We start from the raw sequence: 20,540 nt of genomic DNA on the forward strand, positions 1-20,540 counted from the left end.
AAGAAGGATTCAGGATAAACTGGTAACCGTGGTTACCACCAGGGACTATGATGGTGACACAGGGGTGAGAGGAGAAAACTTTTTTACTTGCTACATTTGTGTACATTTTTTAAACAATGGAAAAATATCACTTGTAAAATAAAAACATTTTTTATCCTCTCTTGAGGAAATGCTTATTGATTTGGGAGAGAGAGAGAGGGAGAGAGAGAAAGAGAGGCAGAGACAGAGGGACATCACGCAATTGCGCCCCAACTGGGGATGGAACCCACCGCCTAGGTATGTGCCCTGACTGGGAATCAAACCTGAGACCTTTCAGTTCACAGGGCGATGCTCCAACCAACTGAGGCACATGGGCCAGGGCTAAAACTTTTTAAAATTTAAAACTAACCGATAAGCCAAACTTATCAAATTCAGTTATCAATTATCGAAATGGTAATTTAATGCCTGACCTTCCAGAAAGTTTTGTTTACAAAAATCAGATTTCTTACATCTTAAACAGTATATTAATAGAATTTTAAATGGGAAATTAGTTGTATGACAGGCATGATACCATGTGTTTCTACTTATTATGCTGTGTGTTCTTATATATTTTTATGAGAAACTTATGTTTGAGATATGTGTTAATTTCCCTTTTTTTTTTCATCTCCCTATAGGAATAAGAACCTCGATAATTTCCTCATGGCTTTATTGTACTATTTATCTCATTACTTGGAAAAAATCTCACTGGAAAAGAAGCCCAAAAGCTGTATGGTGTAAGTAGGATTTTGTAATGTGCTTTAGAGTTTCATCACTACCAGTATGAAAACTAACTTTTGTCTAGGGTGAAGAGGTGTTGGAAAACTTTAAGTATTTGTAGTAAACTAAACCATTTTACTTGGGAGGAGTTCACCAGTTTTTAAAGCCCACTGAATAATGCAGGTGGATATTTTGGTAACAAAATATTCCAAATAATATAGACAAGCACTGCCTAATAGAAATATAATGAGAGCCACATATGTAATTAAAAAATTTCTAGTAACCTTATTTTTAAAAGGTAAACAAATACAAGTGAAATTAATTTTAAGATATTTTATTTAACCGAATGACCCCAAAATGTTGTCATTACAATATGCAGTGAACAGTAGGTAGTTATTGATGAAATACTTCACTACTTTTTTGTAGTGAGTCTTTGAAATTTGGTGCCTATCTTATACTTAGAACGTATCTCAATTTAGACTAGCCGCGGTGAGTGTTCAGTAGCCACGTGAAGCTCATGGCTACCATAGTGAACAGTGCAGACATAGATATTATTTGTATGCTTTTTCTTGCTAATGGGTTTGTGGGCATCTAATTGAAAAACTAAGAATTAGTCCTGGTCAGGTGGCTCTGTTGGAATATTGTCCCATACACCAAAAGGTTGCAGGTTTGATCCTTGGTCAGGGCATGTACAGGAGGTAACCGATGGATGTTTCTCTTTCACATCGATGTTTCTCTCTCTCTCTCTCTTCCTTTCTTTCTTTCTAAAATCAAAACATATCCTCAATTGAGGATTTAAAATGTTTTTAAAAACCTAAGAATTAGCCCTGGCTGGTGTGGCTCAGTGGACTGAGCACCAGCCTGTGAACCAAAGGGTCACTGGTTCAATTCCCAGTCAGGGCACATTCCTGGGTTGCAAGCCACTGGGCCAGGTCCCCAGTGGTGGGGCACATGAGAGGCAACCACACACTGATGTTTCTCTCCCTCTCTTTCTCCCTCCCTTCCCCTGTCTCTAAAAATAAATAAATAAAATCTCTTTTAAAAAAACCCCAAGAGTTAAAAAAATTAATAGATTTAACCAAAATAATATTCCATATCACAGGAAACCCCCCCAGCATTTCTTAGGCTGCATGTGAAGAATTTAACTGCTTTGGACAGAGGTGGCTCAGAGCTATACACCCAGGGTGCAGATCTGGAACTGAGTCCAGAGTGGAACAATGCCTCTCAGGCTCAGTGACCTTTCAAAGGCCATGGAACTTTCCAAGTGCCCAGGCTGCCCTCTCCGGCACATGTGGAACCAACCCAATGATTTAGCTGTTAGGAATGCTGGTGGAGTCATTAATCTGTTGCTGCAGAATGTTTTCATTCTCTAAAACATTCCTTGTATACAGCCAAGCGGCTTGATTTTATGGACAGATAAATGTATTTGGGCAGCAGTTTTGTAGAGAACCAAATAAATAATTCAAACTCTGCTGCTCCAGTAACACCACCATGATATGCATCATCCGTGTTATTTCAGGGCTACGTTTCACAGCAGGGCATCCAGAGATCGTAAACTGTTTCTGTGAGAGCAAGCGGAGGGCTCAAGCCAACTATGGGCTCAGGAGGCCTGAGGAGTCTTCCTGTTCCCAAAAAGGAACTTCTTAGACTTGGCTGACATGTTGGCTTATATTTTGTAGGTGTTTTCTCTCCTAGTCCTGAAGATTATTGTTAATATAGCAGAGAGATTTGCTTCATTTCTACAGAAGAAAGGTTTGTTAGTTATTTTTAAAACTCACAAAATCTTGTTAGAACACAGTGGTATAAGGTAGGCTTTCACAGAAGGAATCAGTCCTAGAATGATAAGTAAAAGAACAAGCCTGCTCTCTCCTGAGCACACCTGTGCCTTCCCCACACCTTCTGTCCTCAGGTGTGTATTTTTGCTTTCTCCTAAGCTCCAAGGGTTCCCACGGGCTTGCAACCCCCTGGTTACAGCATGCAGGGGCAGCTTGTCCCAGGCTAATCCTCTGAATCTGTCTCCGAGGGCCCTTCTTTTGCCTCTGTAACTTGTTTCCTGAGTCCACGCAGCCCAGCTGACTCACTTCTTCTGCCTCTGTGACTTTGTTTCTTGAGGGCCAAGGCAACCTCGCCTAGGCTCGACTCTTCCTCACATTTCCAAAGGGCCAAGGCAGCTCTGCCTAGACTCACTCCTGTTGCTAGGATCTTGGCTCTTCTATTTTAAGCTCTTCCTTTGTTTCATTGTCCCCAGCTTTAATAAAAGCCCTTTCAAAATAAAACAACAACAAGACACAAGACTTAAAATATTGATTCTATGGTGTGATTCTAAAAAGTTATGGTAACTTTATTTTCAGGCTTCTCGTAGTCTGTGGGTTTATTTATTATAATAGAAATAAATATAGATTGCATTGAGATATGTGGACATAAATAACTTTAAGGAAAAAATTGATTTTAGTCAAACTAGGGAGCTATAACATAGGGATAACAATAGTACCTACTTCGCAGAGTAATAATGCATATTATCTTAACCCAGCGCTTGGCACTTGGGAGGAAAGTCTATAAACTGTGAGAGAGGAGCAGAAAGGGATATAGGAGGACAGCAAAGTACAGTGCGAGCGTTTTAGATGATTAAAACCCTTAACTGCAGAAGAAGAAAGAAGCCCTATCCTCATTTTACAGATGACGAAGCTAAGGCTCAAGAAGTTAAATAATGGGCTGGCGATGACATACCTGTAATTGATGGAGCTGACATTAAACCCCAGGTCTGTCTAACTCGAAAGCCTGTGCCTGAACCACTGTGCACTGGGCCCACCACCTGACCCATCAACTGCGCTCCTCTTCCACAGTTCAACCATTCATAGTGAGGAGTTACAGCGTGTAGATGTTGCTGTGAACAAAACTGCGTCCATCCCTGTATCCCTGCTTTTGTTGCTTTTTAAGTTTCCATGATGAGAACTCTGACCTAACTAGTGCCAGCCAGCACCAAAGCCCCAGTTAATGATTAGCTGTGTCCTGTAAACTTACACAATGCGCTTATAAATATTCCTGTCAGTAAACTGTCACAATGGCATAGCAACTGAGATGAATGTCGAAGTAGGTGTTGTCATCAATTCTAAGCAAGTATCCGTCAAAGACCACCAAGAGATATGGTTCCTGGTTTGTACTGCGTTCTCTCCTCTTGGTCTTGTCAGTCATTAGTCGTTCAGCTGTACTGTAAGATACTTGCTGCGATAACTGTGTGGCAGCAGAGGTTAGCTATGCAGACTTATGCCACTGTGGTGCCTGTCCCCTCCAGGCTTACCCCTTGTAAGTAACTTACCCTATAATAAATTCTGTTATAATTAATGGACTTGCCTGGTTTGGTTTTCAGTCTTTTTTCCCTTTTTTTTATTGCATTTTGTCCATGACCATTTATCCTCCTTATATCCCCCTCCCCCTACCCCCACATCATTTTTCAGTCTTAAGATACCCCTATGGTTCAATGGTCGCTGTACCTTCCCTCCACCTTCAGACATACAGTTTTTAAACAAAGGCACAATTATGTATGCAGTTTTTTTAAATGTATGTAGTTTTAAACATTTTGTGATAAGTATTTTTGTTATTACAGTCTTCATAATTATAATTTTCAGTGGTGACATAACATTCCATCAAGCTCATGTATGTTACTGACTTACTGACTTACCTATTAAAAAACAGTATGTATAGTGCTTAAGGGTATATAGACTTTGTTACCTGGCTTAAGTGTCACAGGGAGTCATATATTAGGTTAAACAATACCTGGCTATGTTACTACAGCCTATATTACTACTCGTTTCATCCCTCTGTTTTTATATATTTGGGGAGTTTCTAGTTTTTTCTGATAGACTGAAGACTAATGAGTCCTGCCTGCCGTGGCTCAGTGGATTGAGTGCCGGCATGGGAAACAAAGATTAATGATTGTATTGAATATCTTCATGCATTAGATGTTCCCTTAATTTTTGGATGATTTTTAAAAAGAATATATTTCCAGGAGACATTATTGGATTAAAGTTTATGATCAATTGCATGATACTTAAAATTATTACCAGCTTTTTCCCAGAAGAGCATACCTGGGCTTGCTTTAAAATGTTCTACCCCAATCTGAACCAGAATCTTTGAGAGGAAGTGGCATTGGGAATCTGCACTTGCTGCAAGTAACCCCAGGCGATTCTTACATATTTTAAAACTTGAGAACTATTGGCCTAAAAGTCTCAAGGTGTTGATTGAATTGTTGTCGTTTGGTTTGTTTTGTGTACAACAAAAGAAGGATATTAACTACTGGCAGCAGTGGCAAAGTAGGGGTGAACGGTGAGGGAGGGGCCTACTGAAGAAAACAGGGAGGCAGGCACAGGGATGGCCTTTGGGGGGGCTTGTGGGGATGTGTGTTTGGGTTATATGAAATTTGGGTATTTAAATTTGGAACCCAATTTATCTCCTCCAGAAACTCTTTATTTCAGCCACTCACAAGCCTTCTCATCCTGTGTGATAATGCTTTGTGCTTTGAACTGTCTATATTATTCTCCTCCCACCCCACCTCCCAGCCTATCCTCGTGTGGTCAATCTACTGCCTAAGGGCAGAAGGGGCAATAATCCGTCCCTGTTGTTTAGAGTGCATTTCATTTGGTTTAAATCTTCCTGAAAATTAAGTCAAGGAAAAAAGCTAGTGACCCGTACCTTTTCAATAGCAGTCATTAGAATTCCTGGGTAATACTGTTTCCTTCTATACTGCAGAAACTTCTAAAATTAGGCTTCAGACATGTAACCTAAGAACAGGCTGTCTTTTAAAGTTCATTTGCAATTCAGTTGGCCCTGGGTGTCTTCTCACCAAGAGGTTATTGTAATGGATGTCAAATTCCAGAGCAGTAGTCCTCAGAGGCCTGCTTAGCAAACACAGGCAAACACTGAGCCCCTGCCCTTGGCAGGGACATCAGGAACCCAGGGGAAGCTGAGGTGGGAGTCTCCATGGCTGTTTTAGCAAAACAGCAGGGAAGTGGGCTGCTAGCTGCTGCAGAAATCAAGATAGGTAATAAATTAGGACTTTCTGTATATAAAATTAAGGATACATGGCATAAAGTATAAAGGATCTATAAAAAAGTGAGCATTCACCTTAAACTTGAGATGCTGATGGCGATGATAAATATCAAAGGAGTTTGAAGACCTTTGCCACAGCTTGAATAAAATAAATGAAAGGATAAGTCAGATGTGTTGTATTTCTTTCACAACAGTTTATACTTCTAACTTTTCATTAATTACTGTATGTATTTGCCAAAATAAATCTAATTATTGTCTTTCTTTTCAGGGGCCTTGTAGAGAAAAAAGAGATGGAACTGGTTTTAAGTAAGTTAGAAGCGGCGCAGAAATACTTGGCGCATAAGTACTGTGTCCTTGTCCTGGGCGTGGGAATGCCCGACAAGCATCACATGTGCTGTGGAAAGTAAGTGCACACTTAGAATTTCACTCCATCTTCACTTGCTTGTACATCCACATCCTTAAGACTGTTAAATTGGACTTTTGGTGCCCTTGAGAAAGGGTTGCACAGAATAATTGGGCCCAGCGTAGGCTCTGTCCCAAACACACGAGATGTCTCTTTTGACAGAGCCAAGTGAGCATGGGAAGAATCCCAGAATCTCAGCTGATATTTTAACAACCCTCTACTGCTTGGGATTAAATGTCTTTTTCTCTCAGCATGTATCAGCTTAATGGAATCTTGCTCTCAACCAGGAAGGCTTCCGCTGCCAGACAAGGGCCATTTGGCTGCCTTGTGAGGGAGGCCAAGTTGATGGGTCAGTGTTGACGTGTGTATTGGGTGTGTCCCTTGCCCTTTCGCTGCTTGTCTTCCAGCAGCAGTAGCTGTCAGTACAAACTAGTGAAGTGGGGGTTATAAGATGACCCTACCTGTGGGAAGGTAATTTCTACCTAAGATGACAGTTTATACACTACGGTATTTAAAATGTGAAAGCACCGCATCACAGGGAAGTTTGGAGTCACATCCTTAACCCAGAATCTCCTTCTCTGGGCAGTTTCACCACAGGCTCAAGATCCACACACTGGGCGTGGCCAGAACTGAGTTTTTGTTTTGTTTTTTTTTTAACTTTATAGGAAAAGAACCTAATACATGATTTCTCTGTCTCCATGTTTTCAAAATACAGATGTTTGTATGCATATACTTTCTTACGTTCTACATTTTCTATGTACCTTTTCCTATTACTCTGCTTACATTATTTTACCTACCACTTTGAATAGCCACTGTAGTTATTTCATTGTGTATTATACCAGTTTGCTCAAACATTCCTTTTGTATACATGTGTGTGGTTTTCATTTTTCTGCATTGAATATGTTTATATAAATTACTTTGTTCATTTGAGCTATTTTCTTATAGCTCATTACCCAGAATATTTACTTAAAAGGCATGAAAAATTTTATAGCTCTTGTTACACGTTGCCAGATTGTTCTCCAAAAAGGTTAAAACATTTCATATCGCCATCAGCAATAAGCATACCTGGTTTTATTAGTTTAATATTTTTGATAGCTCAAAGGTGTATAAAAAGCTTAAAGGTGCTCTGGCTGGTGTAGCTCAGTGGATTGAGTGCGGGCCTGCAAACCGCCAGTTCAGCTCCCAGTCAGGGCACATACCTGGGTTGTGGGCCAGATCCCCGGTGGGGGGTGCATGGGAGGCAGTCACACATTGATGTTTTTCTCCCTGTCTTTTTCCCTCCCTTCCCCTCTCTCTAAAAATAAATAAATAAAATCTTTTTTTTTTTAAGCTTAAAGGTGTTTTACTTGACTTTGAATATCTTTTAGAGTGTGGAGTCTGTGCTTTTTTTCCTGTGTAATGTAATGCATCGCCTGTTTCACATCGAGTTTTAACCATGTATCAAGTGGAAACTGGGAATTTGTATAATATATGTTTTATATGGCAAGGATTGGTCATTTGTTTTCTAGTTCCTTTTGATATTTTTGTTTTTACACATAATGAAATGTTATACATTTTTTATTTATTTGAACATTTCCACCTTGTTTCTGATGCTGTTTGGTAGGCATACAACTTCTTGCATTCCTAGGTTCACTGTTCATTCCTGGGTTACAATCCTCACCTTTCTTTCTTAGTTTTTAAAAATAGGTTTTAAAGAAAATGTTAAAGTCCTTAATTCATTTGAAATTTATTACAGCTTGTAAGATCAGATGAGCTATGAATCTAAGATATCTTTTTCTTTACTAGTATCCAACTTTCCAATACTATTTATTAGTGATTTTCTTCCCACTGCAACTTTCTTATTTATTGAATGTTGAATTTTTGTAATATTTTGACCCATTTGGGGAAGTTCCTGTGTAATTGTATCGATCAGTTTTTCTGTTTTAAACACAGAACTATATAGCTTCTATTTGCTTTGCTTTATTCAACAAACATTGCTGAGCGCCTGCTCTGTGGTAGTTTTGGCGCTAAGGGCTAGGTAGGGTACAAAGAAAATAGTCTCTGCCATCAAAGAGTATACAGTCTAACGGAGGAATCATCAGGTAAGAAAACCAGCAACTGGGAATGGGTGCAATACAGGTATAGACAGAGACTGGGCACCCAAAGCAGAAGCGAGGAGGGCTGGACCTCAGGCAGTGAGCCAGACCGGGAAGGGGGTGACCTAACAGCTGAAAACAAGAGCTCACTCCTGTTGCCTTCAGAAACCTTGTTTGGCAGTGTTGCTTGTTTGAGATAAATTTCACTATTAATCAAGTTCTAAGATATCTACCAAGAACCTTTCATTGTATATTATATTAAAACCTATACATTAGCTTAGGACAGTGATTTTCAACATTTTTCATCTCATGGCACACAGAAACTAATTGCTAAAATTCTGCAACACACCAAAAAAAAATTTTTTTTTGCTGACCTGACAAAAAAAAGTACACACACACAAAAAAGTAATAGTAATTGCCTATGCTTCTTGCTCCAAAGTGACTTTTTAAAAAATTAGGTGCCTATACTTGTATATAAGGACTTCTAGTACCAAGAATTAACCAGACACCAAATAATTTTATTATTCGACATGACCAATAAGATGCATCTGTATTATATGATCTATGTATTTATGGTTCGAGACAGGGCGTTCACACTGGAGGGCTCTTGGTTTGTTGGCTGTTGTCATTTTTTCATTTGACAATCTAGGGGAACAGAAGTCAGTGCCCCTGACTAATTAGTCAGGTATCACACATCTAAAAATTTTTGCAGCTCCCTGGTGCGTTACGGCACATCAATTAAAAACTGCTGGCTTAGGAAATAGTGACATCTTTACTATATTGCATCCTCGTAAAGAGCTGTAAGATGTATTTCCCATTTATTTATATCATTTTTTATTTCTCCCACTAAAGTTCATAACAATCTTTAAAGAAATATATGCATCCTAAGTTAGATTGGCATTCATGTATTTAATTTTTTATACCAATGTGAAGTTTTTGTTTATTTATTTATTTTTTTAATTATACAAGTACTTCATGGACATATCCTGAGGGCAAAAACTTCAAAGAATAGTTTTTTACATATATAGAGTTATAGTTCGTATGTAGAGCTCAAAATAAAAGTCTCCTGCTCACTCTACCCTCCTCCGATCTCATTCCACTCCCCAGAAATAAATACTACCGCCTCTGGTTTGGTGTGTGTCCTCCTAGCTTTCCGTGCGATTGTCTACACGTGCACTTAGCTTGTTGCTGTTAATATACACAGGATAATGCCATACGTGTCATTCTGAAGTGGGGTGTTTTCACTTACAAGCCTTGCATATCTTTGAATATCAGTACACACAGATCTACTGTATTCTTTTACAGAAAGTCGTTCTTGACTATCCAGGATCATGCATATTATGAATTTATTATAATTAACTGATTATTCACCCCCCTGTGGATGCATGTTTGGTAATACATTTTTGGTAATAAAATATATAAGAATGAATTTGGTTTTTTATCAATTTATGTTATAACCTATGACATATGTTAAACACATTTCTTACCTATATAAAATTTTAAATTATTTCTTCGGATTATCTAGGTACATAATCATATTGTCTGTAAAAGGGAGCTTTTAGATTTCATTTTTTTCCCAGAACTGTATTTTAAATTTTTAAATTAGCCATAAACAATAGCATATCTTGTGTTTAATTCTGTTAAAGAAATGACTAAAGTCAACCTTATCTTTTTTCTCTTTTAAGAGACTAAACTAGCACTTACTATTTATTAGTTGTGTTGACCCTTAGTTTGTCTTTTTTAAAGGTTTTATTTATTGATTTTTAGAGAGAGAAAGGGAGGGAAGGAGAGAGAGAGGGACAGAAACATTGATGTGCCAGGGAAACATCAATTGGTTACCTCTCGCATGCCCCCAACTGGGTACCAAACCTGCAATGCAGGCATGTGCCCTGACCGGAATGGAACCGGCCACCTTTCCGCTTACGGCATGATGCCCATCCCACTGGGCCACACCAGTCAGGTCTTGACCCTTAGTCTAAGTGAACTATTTACCATGTGAAGAAAACAACTCAGTGATTCCCTCAATGTTCAAATATAGTTTTGTTCTTTCTGTTTATAAAGTTAATCATCAGGTAAAATAATACAGGAAAAGGACATGGTAAATCTGTAGAAATACCTACAAAAAGAGAAGTCAGATTGGACGGAGACTATAGTAGAACATTAACTTCACTCTTTAGTTGAAGTAGATTTCCTCCAAGCTTCCCCAAGGTCTAAGGGGCATGCATATTTTCTTATTTCTTCTTACCTGCTTATAAGGACCTACATTGGTCTATAAAGATTAAAAACAAAAGTGCAGATGAGGTTTCTCTCATATGGAACTTGATGTTTATTGATGCTTATATTGATATATTTTCAGTTCAGGCTCATTTTCTTTGTTTTTGGTTATACAATAGTTTCCTTTTGTCTGCAGTGTTACTTTCCAAGGATTCAGTTACCTGCGGTCAACCATAATCCGAAAATATTAAATGGAAAATTCGAGAAATAAACAATTCATTTGTTTTAAACTGCATGCTGTTCTTTGCATTGTGGCGAACCTCACGCCATCCTGCTCCGTCCCACCTGGGATATGAATCATCCCTTTATCCATTGTTTGCATGCTGTATATGCTCTCTGCCTATTAGTTGCTAGTAGCCCTCTCGGTTATCACGTGGACTGTTGAGGTATTGGTGTTCAGTAATGCTTATTTTACTTAATAATGGCCCCAAAGTGCAAGAGTGGTGATGCTGGTGCTTTCTGATACACCAAAGTGAAGCTGTAAAGTGCTTCCTTTAAGCGCAAAGGTGGAAGTTCTCGACTTAATAAGGCCTTTCATCATCTCACGTCATTACAAGAAGAGTGAGTACAGTACAATATTTTGAAAGAGACCACATTCATAGAACTTTTTTACAGTACATTGTTATAATTGTTCTAGTTTATTAGTAGTAATGGTTGTTAATCTCTTACTGTGCCTAATTTATACATTAAGCTTCATCATAGGTATGTATGTATAAGAAAACACCTAGTATATACAGGGTTCGGTACTATCCTTTATTTCAGGCATCTACTGCGGGTCTTGGAACATGTCTCACTTGGATAAGGGGGACTATGTATTTTGGCGTTCTTGGCCATTTCTCTTCTTTGCACTCCTCTTGTCCATGGTGGTGAATATACTAGATTTGCCTCCCACGTCCACCTTCTCTGTGAATCACTTTGTGTCATTTACTGTGATTGGGAATGCCCTCTTAATGCATCTCCAGCAACATTCATTCTTTATTGTACTGCGTCAGTTCCGTTCTTCAGAGTTTTTGCTGCTATGTTCAGTTATTTTATGGAGTAGGCAAATTCAGCTCTATCTTCCAGTGTGGTAGCCATGCAAACACGCCACTCAGATCTGTTACTGTGGGGAGCACAGTCCACCAGTGGTCCCAGCGGCTGCACTCTGAACCCACCACCAGGTTTGTGCTGAGGCCACACTTCCCATGGACTGACTGTCTCCAGCCAATGTCTGCATGAGGTAGGGACACTAAAGCAGGCCCATTCCTCCCAGACACGGGGCTTCTCAGATGGATGACTTTGGCTTGAAGACTTCCCTTTGGCCTGGTCAGAACTTTCATAGAGCTGTGCTGCAGTGTGAGACTCTCCCTATTCAGTTTCCTGCCTTTCCACTCTCCATGACAGAACTCCGACCTGCATCCCAGCCCGACGGCTCGCCTTGCTTTCGTGACTCTCCTCAGTTCCTGTCACAGTTTTTTCTCTGATAGCTCTCTTGTATGTCTCATCCTGTCTTGGCATTTGCTTCTCAGAGGACCTGAGCTCACACGCCCTACCTTGCCATCACTATTTCATTGCGTGTCTTTTAAAACTAATGTCAGTCCTCACTCTTTGTGCATTCAGCATTCTCCAGCTTGTTTCTTACAATGATGCTTCTAGATCAGTGTTTTCCAAACTACAGGTCGCAACACATTAGTGGATCTTGAGATCAACTTAGTAAGTCGTGAAGAGAAGAATTTAAAAATCAGGACACATTATATAAAATGGGTAGGTATTGTTTCAGGTTTGTTTTTAGTGTGTGTGTGTGTGTACTTGGGTCTCAACATTAAATACATTTCTTGCTACAGGTGACAGTAAAAAAAAAAGTTTGGAAACCACTGCCTTAAAGTATCCTTTCTATACCACATTTTTATGTTTTATCAAGCTTTTCAAGCCGTTACATAGTGAAATCACCTGTTAGCTAATAGTTCTATTTAGGCAACTGTATTAATTTGTAGGGCCATTTGAATATATTATTGTATTTCCCCTTTATTTTAGGTAAAAAGTGGAGAATGGGGAAATCTAATATCTAATAGTCTGTTAATGCAAACCTAGAAACCACAAGCAACTGTGGAGAATTTTCAGCCACTTCAGATGTGAATGGGGAGTTAAGTAGGCTGGGTGTGGCTTTGCTGCGAAGGACAGGAACATGGGTAAAATTATGGAATAATTTCATTTAATACGTCTAACAGTGGGGACTAGTAGTGAATGCAATAGAGAGTTATTTAAAATTGGGGATTGAGATGTCAGCATCAAAAAATATTCCTGTGGTCACAATATAAGCTTTTCCAAGTCCTTGGAGCAACTACAAAGCTCTTCTCAGAGACAAATGACATGCTCACGAGGGGCAGGAACGGTCTTCAGAGTTGACACCTGCACACTTTTTGAGGCATGACCAATGGACACGGTGCTGTCTGGCTGACCCAGGATAGATGGCTCCCACTGGCAGAGAAGCTGACACCATGCACTGAGTCACCAGTGCCACGGCCACCAAACTCTGACATCAACTGACCAAAAGGCATCTTGCCGTCCCAGCGTATCCTGGCTGGCTTTTTCATCCATTCTTTCATGTGTGCAGAAAACACTCTGCATTTGAAATCACATGACCTCATTGCAAAACACTGTTGCGATGCCAGTCCAAGCTGAGGATCGTGGAGCTAACTGGCTTTTTACGAGCTTGCTTCCCCACCAGTCATTTTCAGACTCGAAGTAACAAACAGAAATGAGTTGTGCTCCACTTCCCACAGCAAATTTGTTCTCTGGTTGGCACCACTTGACAAAAGTGGCTGCACGATTAATTCTCAGGATCACCAGCGTTGACTTCCAGGCACCATCTTTCTGACTCCAGACACAGGCATTGCGGTCTGCCCGGCAAGTGAGGATGTGGTCACTTTTGGGAGCCCAGTCGACACCTGTGATGTGTCCATTGTACTCCTCGAGTTCATGTGCTTTCACCCACTGGCTCCCGTTCTTACAGGTGTGGACTTTGTGATTACTGGGGCTAAGGGCAATCTGAGTACCATCCCTGTACCAGGATCAACAGGGGATTGGCTCTAGTAAAAATCGATGCAGGGACTTTAGTCTTAGTGTTTTCAAAGGATAGAAAGTTGATTCTCTAGGGGATGGATAAGAAAACCCTAAGAATCTTCTTACAGCAGATGATGAAACGGACTCAGGGGAGCAATCTCCCCAGGGTCATCCGACCAAGCAGTGGGGCTGGATTAGAATTTTGGCAGTTCGAAGGGGCTCAGGGCAGTGCAGGCAGCCAGGGTGGAGAATTCATGGACTCTGGTCTCCACGAACAGGCTCTATCTCAAAAAAATAATTTAATTGCCTATATTTAATGTTTAATCTTTAAAATAACATATGCATTACAAACTAATTTGGGAATAAAAGTATAGTTATAATTAGATATTTTATCATATCTTTTCATTCCCTGGCTATAGAACCTCCACATAAGTTATTGTACTTTTGACAGTACATTTGTATTACAGAGTAATTTTCATTCAAACTTTTAAAGGAACTGCTTTTGTTTGTAAGTGATTGTCTCAGTGTAGTGCCAGCTCATTTGCAGGAGATTCTGGTCTTTTTTGTCTCACTGTATGCACCATCACCTGCTTTTCTCCTGCTGTTGGATGGCGGTTGGAGAAGAATCAGCAGAGAGCTCACTACCCACCATTCACACAAGCAACTTCCTACTGGTCAGAAGCTGAACAAAGGATATTGCGGAAAACATATTATAGCATGTTTTTGCCAGTAGAAGTTGTTAATTGGCCATGGTGTTATGTCCTTTCATGGAGTTTATATTGGTTTTTTGGTTGTTTTTATCTGCAAAATGAGGACAATGGTTTTTTGCTGATTTTAACAAATCTTTATTTCACTGATTAACTGATATTAACTTCTTCCCAATGTGAATAAGCTGATATTCTTGTGAGAACATTTTCATGAATATTTTCTGACTTTAACTGATTTTAACATATCTTCATTTCACTTCCTCCCAATGTGAATAAGCTGATAATTCTCGTGAGAACATTTTTATGAGTATTTTCTGACTTTTCCTTTCTTAACTGTACACACTTAATATTGGACTAGAACACCTTGTGCTATTTATCTCTGGAGTTAAAGATTCCAGTAGAACCAGCAATTTGGGGGCTGTTAATTCAGTGCTTTCATGTTTCTTGAGAAGTAGGAGGACATGCCTTTCTCTTCTAAATATATCTGTGAAATACTGATATCACAAAAGCTTTGGAAAAATTTTAATGCACACATTCAGTGCAAGCTCTCCATATTTTCCAGGATAGATAAGAAAACCCCTTCGTTGCACATGCTGTGGAATTAGATCTGTTCTTTGGTTATTGCCCATTCTGGCTCCACTCCCACCTCTGTGTTAGGATTTACACCCTACTCCTGTGCCCTTGATGCAGCCGGCACCTGATGGGCGACCAAAGAGGCTGGAGGTGTGAGTGAGGACAGGGAGAAAAGGCCCCTTAAAGCTCAGGTGTATAAATTATCCTTAATACCCATTCTCCCACCCTCACCCCAGTTACAGGCACCAAAGCCTTTTTCTCTTTTCCCCAAGCATATTCCTTTGAAATTTCTCTTCCCTAATAAAAAGCAGGCCTTGCCATTCATTTCAACCTGATTTCACCTAAAGCAGCAGGGAGCTAGCTAGTAGAACACATTTTTTTCTTTCCAGTCCAGAATAATGGGCGTGGCCATAGGCTTTGCATGCCTTCAGGAATAACTGATAATATTTTAGTGGTTTAGATACAATCATTACTACATTCTGTACTTAATTACTGTGCTGTGGGCTATATCAATTGTCTTTGGTCTTTCAGAGAGAAAGAAATCCCAGTTTTATGTCGACTTGAGGAGAAGGGGAGGAGGTTCAGGAAAGAAAAATAAAGGAAGAAAGTGTGTGTTTCCTGGGCAATTAGTCTGTCATTTCAAAACTTTGGTGAGATAGTGCTGTTTTGGGTTGTGCCAACATAATACTGCTCTCCCCGCCTAGAACACAAACTGACTCCATATTCCAAAAACAAAGCTTGGCTGGTTTCTGCTTCAGCTTGGCAGGTCTTCATGGTCTCTGGTTTCATCTGGCAGAGTCCGTGGAAGGATGGAAATACCACTTAAGCACTCCTGTCAGATGGAGCCTTCAGGTGGCATGGAAGGATGGTGAAGCTTGTCCCTAAAAGTTTCTGCTCTGTTATTTAATATATTTTAACTACTCTGAAAAATATTCTAAAGAAAAAGCTTGTTTCCCTTGCATTCTGGTTGTGAGGACAAATGTGGACCTTCTGCTGGGCCTGAGTTTTAGTACAGACTCTACCCCTAGTTAAATATGTGTCTTTGGACTTGAGTCTCAACTTTAGTGTCCTCAACTACAGGCTGCTTATGTCGCAGAGATAGTATGAGAACTCAGTATTTTAATATATGTAAAGGGCTTAGCATAGTGCTTAGCACATAGTTCACACTTAGTAAATGTTCACTATAATTATCTGTTGTCTTAATTCTTTATTGAAGACTTGCATATGAGGAAACCAGTGTGCAAATGAAGAGTCTGTAGGAAGGGAGGGACCCACCTCAGCAAAAACTCAACCATCTCTTCAGTGGTTCCCCAAAATGGAGATCTAATCCGGGCTCACACAGATCATGAAGTCCCTGCGAGAAGGCTGAAGGTCCCGAGGGGTTTGGGTCATCTTCGCCAGACCACGGGAATTCACGGTGGTGCTGGAGAGCCTGCCACTAGGGCCAGTCCTGGGTCAGTTACTCCAAAGACGGCCCAAGCAAAAGCAAAAGCAAACCCAGAATCAACCCTGGAGCATGTCGGCGGCCCCCATGCCTAATCACATGACTGCAAGTCACAGCCCTCTTTTCTCAAGTCCTCCCCAGGCTGTGCCTGCTTTCCTAAGGCTGGGAATCAGAATCAGGCCAAGTTCATTAAGTGTGCCCACACCGGTACATTATCCTTAACGTTAAATTTGTGTTGCAAGGACTCATGGACAGATGCCTGCCTTTACGAGATAAGGCTCAGTTTGCATACCTTATGAAGAAGGAAGAGCACACCACTCCCCTCAGTCTATTCACGGCACGTCATAGCTTATATCTGCGTGGTGTGACGACATATCTCTGTTTCTTTCTGTATCAGTAGCCACAACCATTAAGATTTTTTCTTTTTCTTCATTTTAAACTTACCCTCTAGTTGCTTTATTTCCATCTCTACTAACACCTTGGATTGCCTCTTCATCTTTCCCCTCTCCCCACCTCCCCAACACGCACATCACCAGTAGCATTTGAAAGAATACATTTCTTGGCTGGCTGGTTTATCCTGAATTTATATTGGTTAACATTTGATGGAACACTCTAGGGGTTTTAATCTGGGTAAGCTAAGAAGTTGGAGAAAAAGATATTGGAACTCCTTATCACTGAATTTTGGTAGCATTTATGTGCCTAAATAGTTTTGGGGGCCACAGGTAATGATCCTGCAAAGTGACCTTTTGAAGATAAGGGTTTTGCCTAGATCACTGAAAGGCTGAACTTCCCTCTTAACCTGTAGTTGTGATTTGTTACATTGCAGGGAGAAAATATCAGATACACAAAAAGACTGGAAATTCTTTGAGGTGAGTCACTTCTGTTTTGGGGCTTTTCTCTGTGATATAAGACATGAAGTATAGCAGTAACTAATAACCTTTTGTCAGGTACTTATCTGTAGCTAATGTCTTTTCTCAATAAGGATGCTGATGCACTATATACGACACCTTAAATTTTTGCTCTGATTTTCCCCCTGCAAAGGTGAGTACATGTATCATTCTCCACCACTTTTAGGAATGTTGAGAAATTGGATCATCTGGGTTTATATCTACTTAGCAGTGTTATATAGACAGGTGGGAGCTTTTCATATCGCAGCTGTGGGTGTGATTCTTGGCTGTTTTCCATTGTAGTCCTTTTATACTTTCTGTACACATGTGGCTTGGATTGTCTTCCGACGTCAACACTTCACAGAGATTGAGGAAGAAATAGGGAGGCTCTTTCGTACCAATATGTTCAATATTCCTCGAAGGAAGCGTGAGGATGAAGAATCAGGAAGGGAAAAGAAACGCATGACTTTTGTACAATTCCGGTATGACCTTTTGACTTTCCTAAGCTCAAGGACATTTCTAGAAAACAAGATGATGTGACCTAAATGTCACCTTTCCCCTCGTAGGAGAATGATGGCAAAACGCCCAGCAATTAAAACAGCCATTCACATGCGCTCTCCAGTCATGTCTACTCTGCTGCCATCTCTCAGAGAAAAAGCTCAGAATATCCTTGAGAAAAAGTATCATCAAGTAGGCACCCAATTCCCAGCCGAGATGCAAGAGCATATGGAAAATCTGGACTCTGTGCCCATGCCAATGTAAGTGGCCCGAGGAGAGAGAAAAGAGAGCCCCGAGTGTCATTTCCTAGGTTTTGCCGGGAGGGACAGGGGCTCAGACACCATTCCTCTCCCAGAAAGCTGAACAAAGCTGAAAGCAGCGTCTTTCTAAACGCCCCCTCCTCCTTTCCACCTGCTTCCTTTCCAGAGCAGCAGTTGGTACTCCCATCTAGACTAGAAAAGATCGCTAAATGTTAAGCTGGAATTCAAAGAGTTCTAATTTGGATGAGTGAGTAGCAGACTTTGAAAGGCTGAGGTTTTCCCAATAGAAGAATCATCTTCGGGAAATGTGGGAGGGGCCCGTACAAAACCTGGCTTTGGGTGGCATTTTTTGACTCATATTTAAGACCACAGTAGTTGTTCAGGGAAACAGGGAATGTTAAAAAAAGAAAAATAAAAGCTGTGTGTACACACCCCCCCCCAACCACAGCCATACGCCTTAGTCTTTGCCTTCACTGCTTCAGTTATACCAATAATTCTTTTTACAGAGTTGGCATCTTGGGGGAGCCTCGGTGTCTGTTCAACCCCTATACTCTTCTCCCCCTTGAGCCAGAAGAAAACATGAAATCGTCTGTGCGACAGTCTTTTCTGATGGAAAGAAATCACATGAGGATTCAGGACACGTTGGGCTTAGAAATGAGAACACGGTCCTCCTCCCAAACAACATTGCCTGAATAATCTGGTACTTCCATTTCTGTAATTAAATCCCTGTAATTAAATTACTTGGGTGTAATCATTTCCAATCAGACTAATATTTGTTAGTATTAATTTTTTTAATTGTTGAAATTATTTTGTTAAAAGTTCAACAGCAGGCTATTAAAGAAATCCAGAAAGCTCTTGAAAAGTTCATTTTCCTATATTTAATAGTTGCTTTGTCATTTGTTTGCCTCCTTGGCTTCCATGTGACTATTTAGAGTAGCACATCAGGACATTTAGCCAGTGTTCTAGCGGACCAGTGAAGAAACGTTCTGTGTATTCATTTCTCAGTTCCTTTTTTGCTTTGTGAGAAACTGTCTTTGGTATGTTTGAAAACAAAATTTCATACAAAGGCAAATGAAATATTTTTAACATTAAATCTCTTTGGCATCTCTTATTGGCATTAAGATATAAAGTATATCTGACCCATTTAAGAGCCTTTGAGCTTTTTAATTGACTTTTATTTATTCATTTAACAACAAATATGCACTAAGGCCCTGCTCCATCCAAAGCCTTGTTTGTGGTTATGTAGGGGAAAAAAGATCATCAAGATGGAGACCATAACCCCCCAGGTCTAGGGAGTAGAAGAGATAAGTGAGATACGTATCTGCTCACAAAACAATATTGAATATGATAAAGGCCATACAAGAGATTAACACTGAGTGCCCTGAGAAGACAGAGCAGAAGAACAATCACTTCTGGAGGGAGCAGCAGTCTTCTGATTTGAATTTGCTATTGTAAGGACTGGGTGGCACTAAAGGGACACTTCCAGTCAGAGGAAGGACACGTGAAAAGGAAGAGATGGGAAAGTGTGTCCTGTGACTGAGGGGTGCAGTCAAAGAACAGGCTGGCAGGTTCAGCTCAATGTCCAGCTAGGGAGTGAGTGGGATGTGACTTGTAGGCAGTGAGGTTAGGAATCACTAATGAAACCAGATCACTGGGCAGAACATAGAGTGGTTGACTATATGATATTATCATTTAAAACAGGGGTGTCAAACTCATTTTTACCAGGGGCCATATCAGCCTTGCGGTTGCCTTCAAAAGGCTGAATGTAATTTTAGGACTGTATAAATGTAACTACTCCTTAACTAGGGGCAAGGAGCTCGGTGCTGCTGCTGGGCAGAGACAAGGTGCGGGGCTGGACAAAACAAGGTGGAGGGCCGGATTCAGCCCGCAGGTCTGCCACTTGTGATTTAAAAAGACCTGTAGGAGTTTAGCCAACTAAAATAACTGTACTAAATTCACCTTTCTGTGGCCATCAGGTATCCTCAAACTTCAAAATCCTTCTTTTAGAATTTAGCTAAAAACTCATTCATTCCATAGAAAATAAAACGTTCCCAGATTTAATATGAAAAGCAGAGGAACACCAGCTCCAGCCTATTGGTAATGTGGGGCAGCTTCTGTTAAACCAACTCTGTCTTCACTCTCTCATCCTTTGTTATTCAGGTTAGTTCCTGTTATTAGTGTTAAAACCACAAGGTTTTTTTTTTTAATCAAAATCCTGGATTAAAAGCTAACACTTGCTGGACTTTTTATATATGTAGAGAATTTGATTATAATAAACTCTGTCATAACAAATTTTTATCTACAATGTGTTGATATGGTTTCTTTTTTTTTGGTTTTTGATATTTTAAAAATATAGCCTAGGAATTGTAAGACTTTCATAACTCTCTTTGCTAGGGCAGGGCTGTCTCTGACTCCTTTCTGAACTGTGGGGCTTTGGTGTACTTCATTTGCTAATTCCTTCATTTGTTTATCCATTTTTTTTTCATTCTACAGTCACTATATCCCCACTCTGTGCTATGTACCATGTTTGGTGCTGGGAATTCAGTGTGGAAAAATACAGCCAGCTCTGACCTGGAACTGACATTACTCAGATAAT

The 20,540-nt window shown here is 40.1% G+C and overlaps 1 protein-coding gene and 1 pseudogene across 4 annotated transcripts in view; one reads left to right on the forward strand and one right to left on the reverse strand.

The window, feature by feature from the left end:
• PPP1R36 (protein phosphatase 1 regulatory subunit 36) overlaps window positions 1-20,222 on the forward strand; it is a 30,804-nt gene extending 10,582 nt beyond the window's left edge. For all 4 annotated transcript variants that reach the window (XM_024568448.3, XM_045202130.3, XM_045202133.3 and 1 more), the window contains exons 6-11: window positions 654-752; window positions 6,050-6,184; window positions 17,126-17,168; window positions 17,490-17,668; window positions 17,753-17,944; window positions 18,451-20,222. In XM_024568448.3, the coding sequence (XP_024424216.2) occupies window positions 654-752; window positions 6,050-6,184; window positions 17,126-17,168; window positions 17,490-17,668; window positions 17,753-17,944; window positions 18,451-18,640 (838 nt within the window). In that variant the 3' untranslated portion in view covers window positions 18,641-20,222. The remainder of the gene's footprint in view (window positions 1-653; window positions 753-6,049; window positions 6,185-17,125; window positions 17,169-17,489; window positions 17,669-17,752; window positions 17,945-18,450) is intronic.
• Window positions 12,801-16,247, reverse strand: LOC112311564 (actin-related protein 2/3 complex subunit 1A pseudogene; annotated as a pseudogene).
• Window positions 20,223-20,540: the final 318 nt, after the last annotated feature.

The sequence above is a fragment of the Desmodus rotundus genome, chromosome 7, assembly GCF_022682495.2.
Source record: "Desmodus rotundus isolate HL8 chromosome 7, HLdesRot8A.1, whole genome shotgun sequence".
Taxonomy (NCBI): Eukaryota; Metazoa; Chordata; class Mammalia; order Chiroptera; family Phyllostomidae; genus Desmodus; species Desmodus rotundus.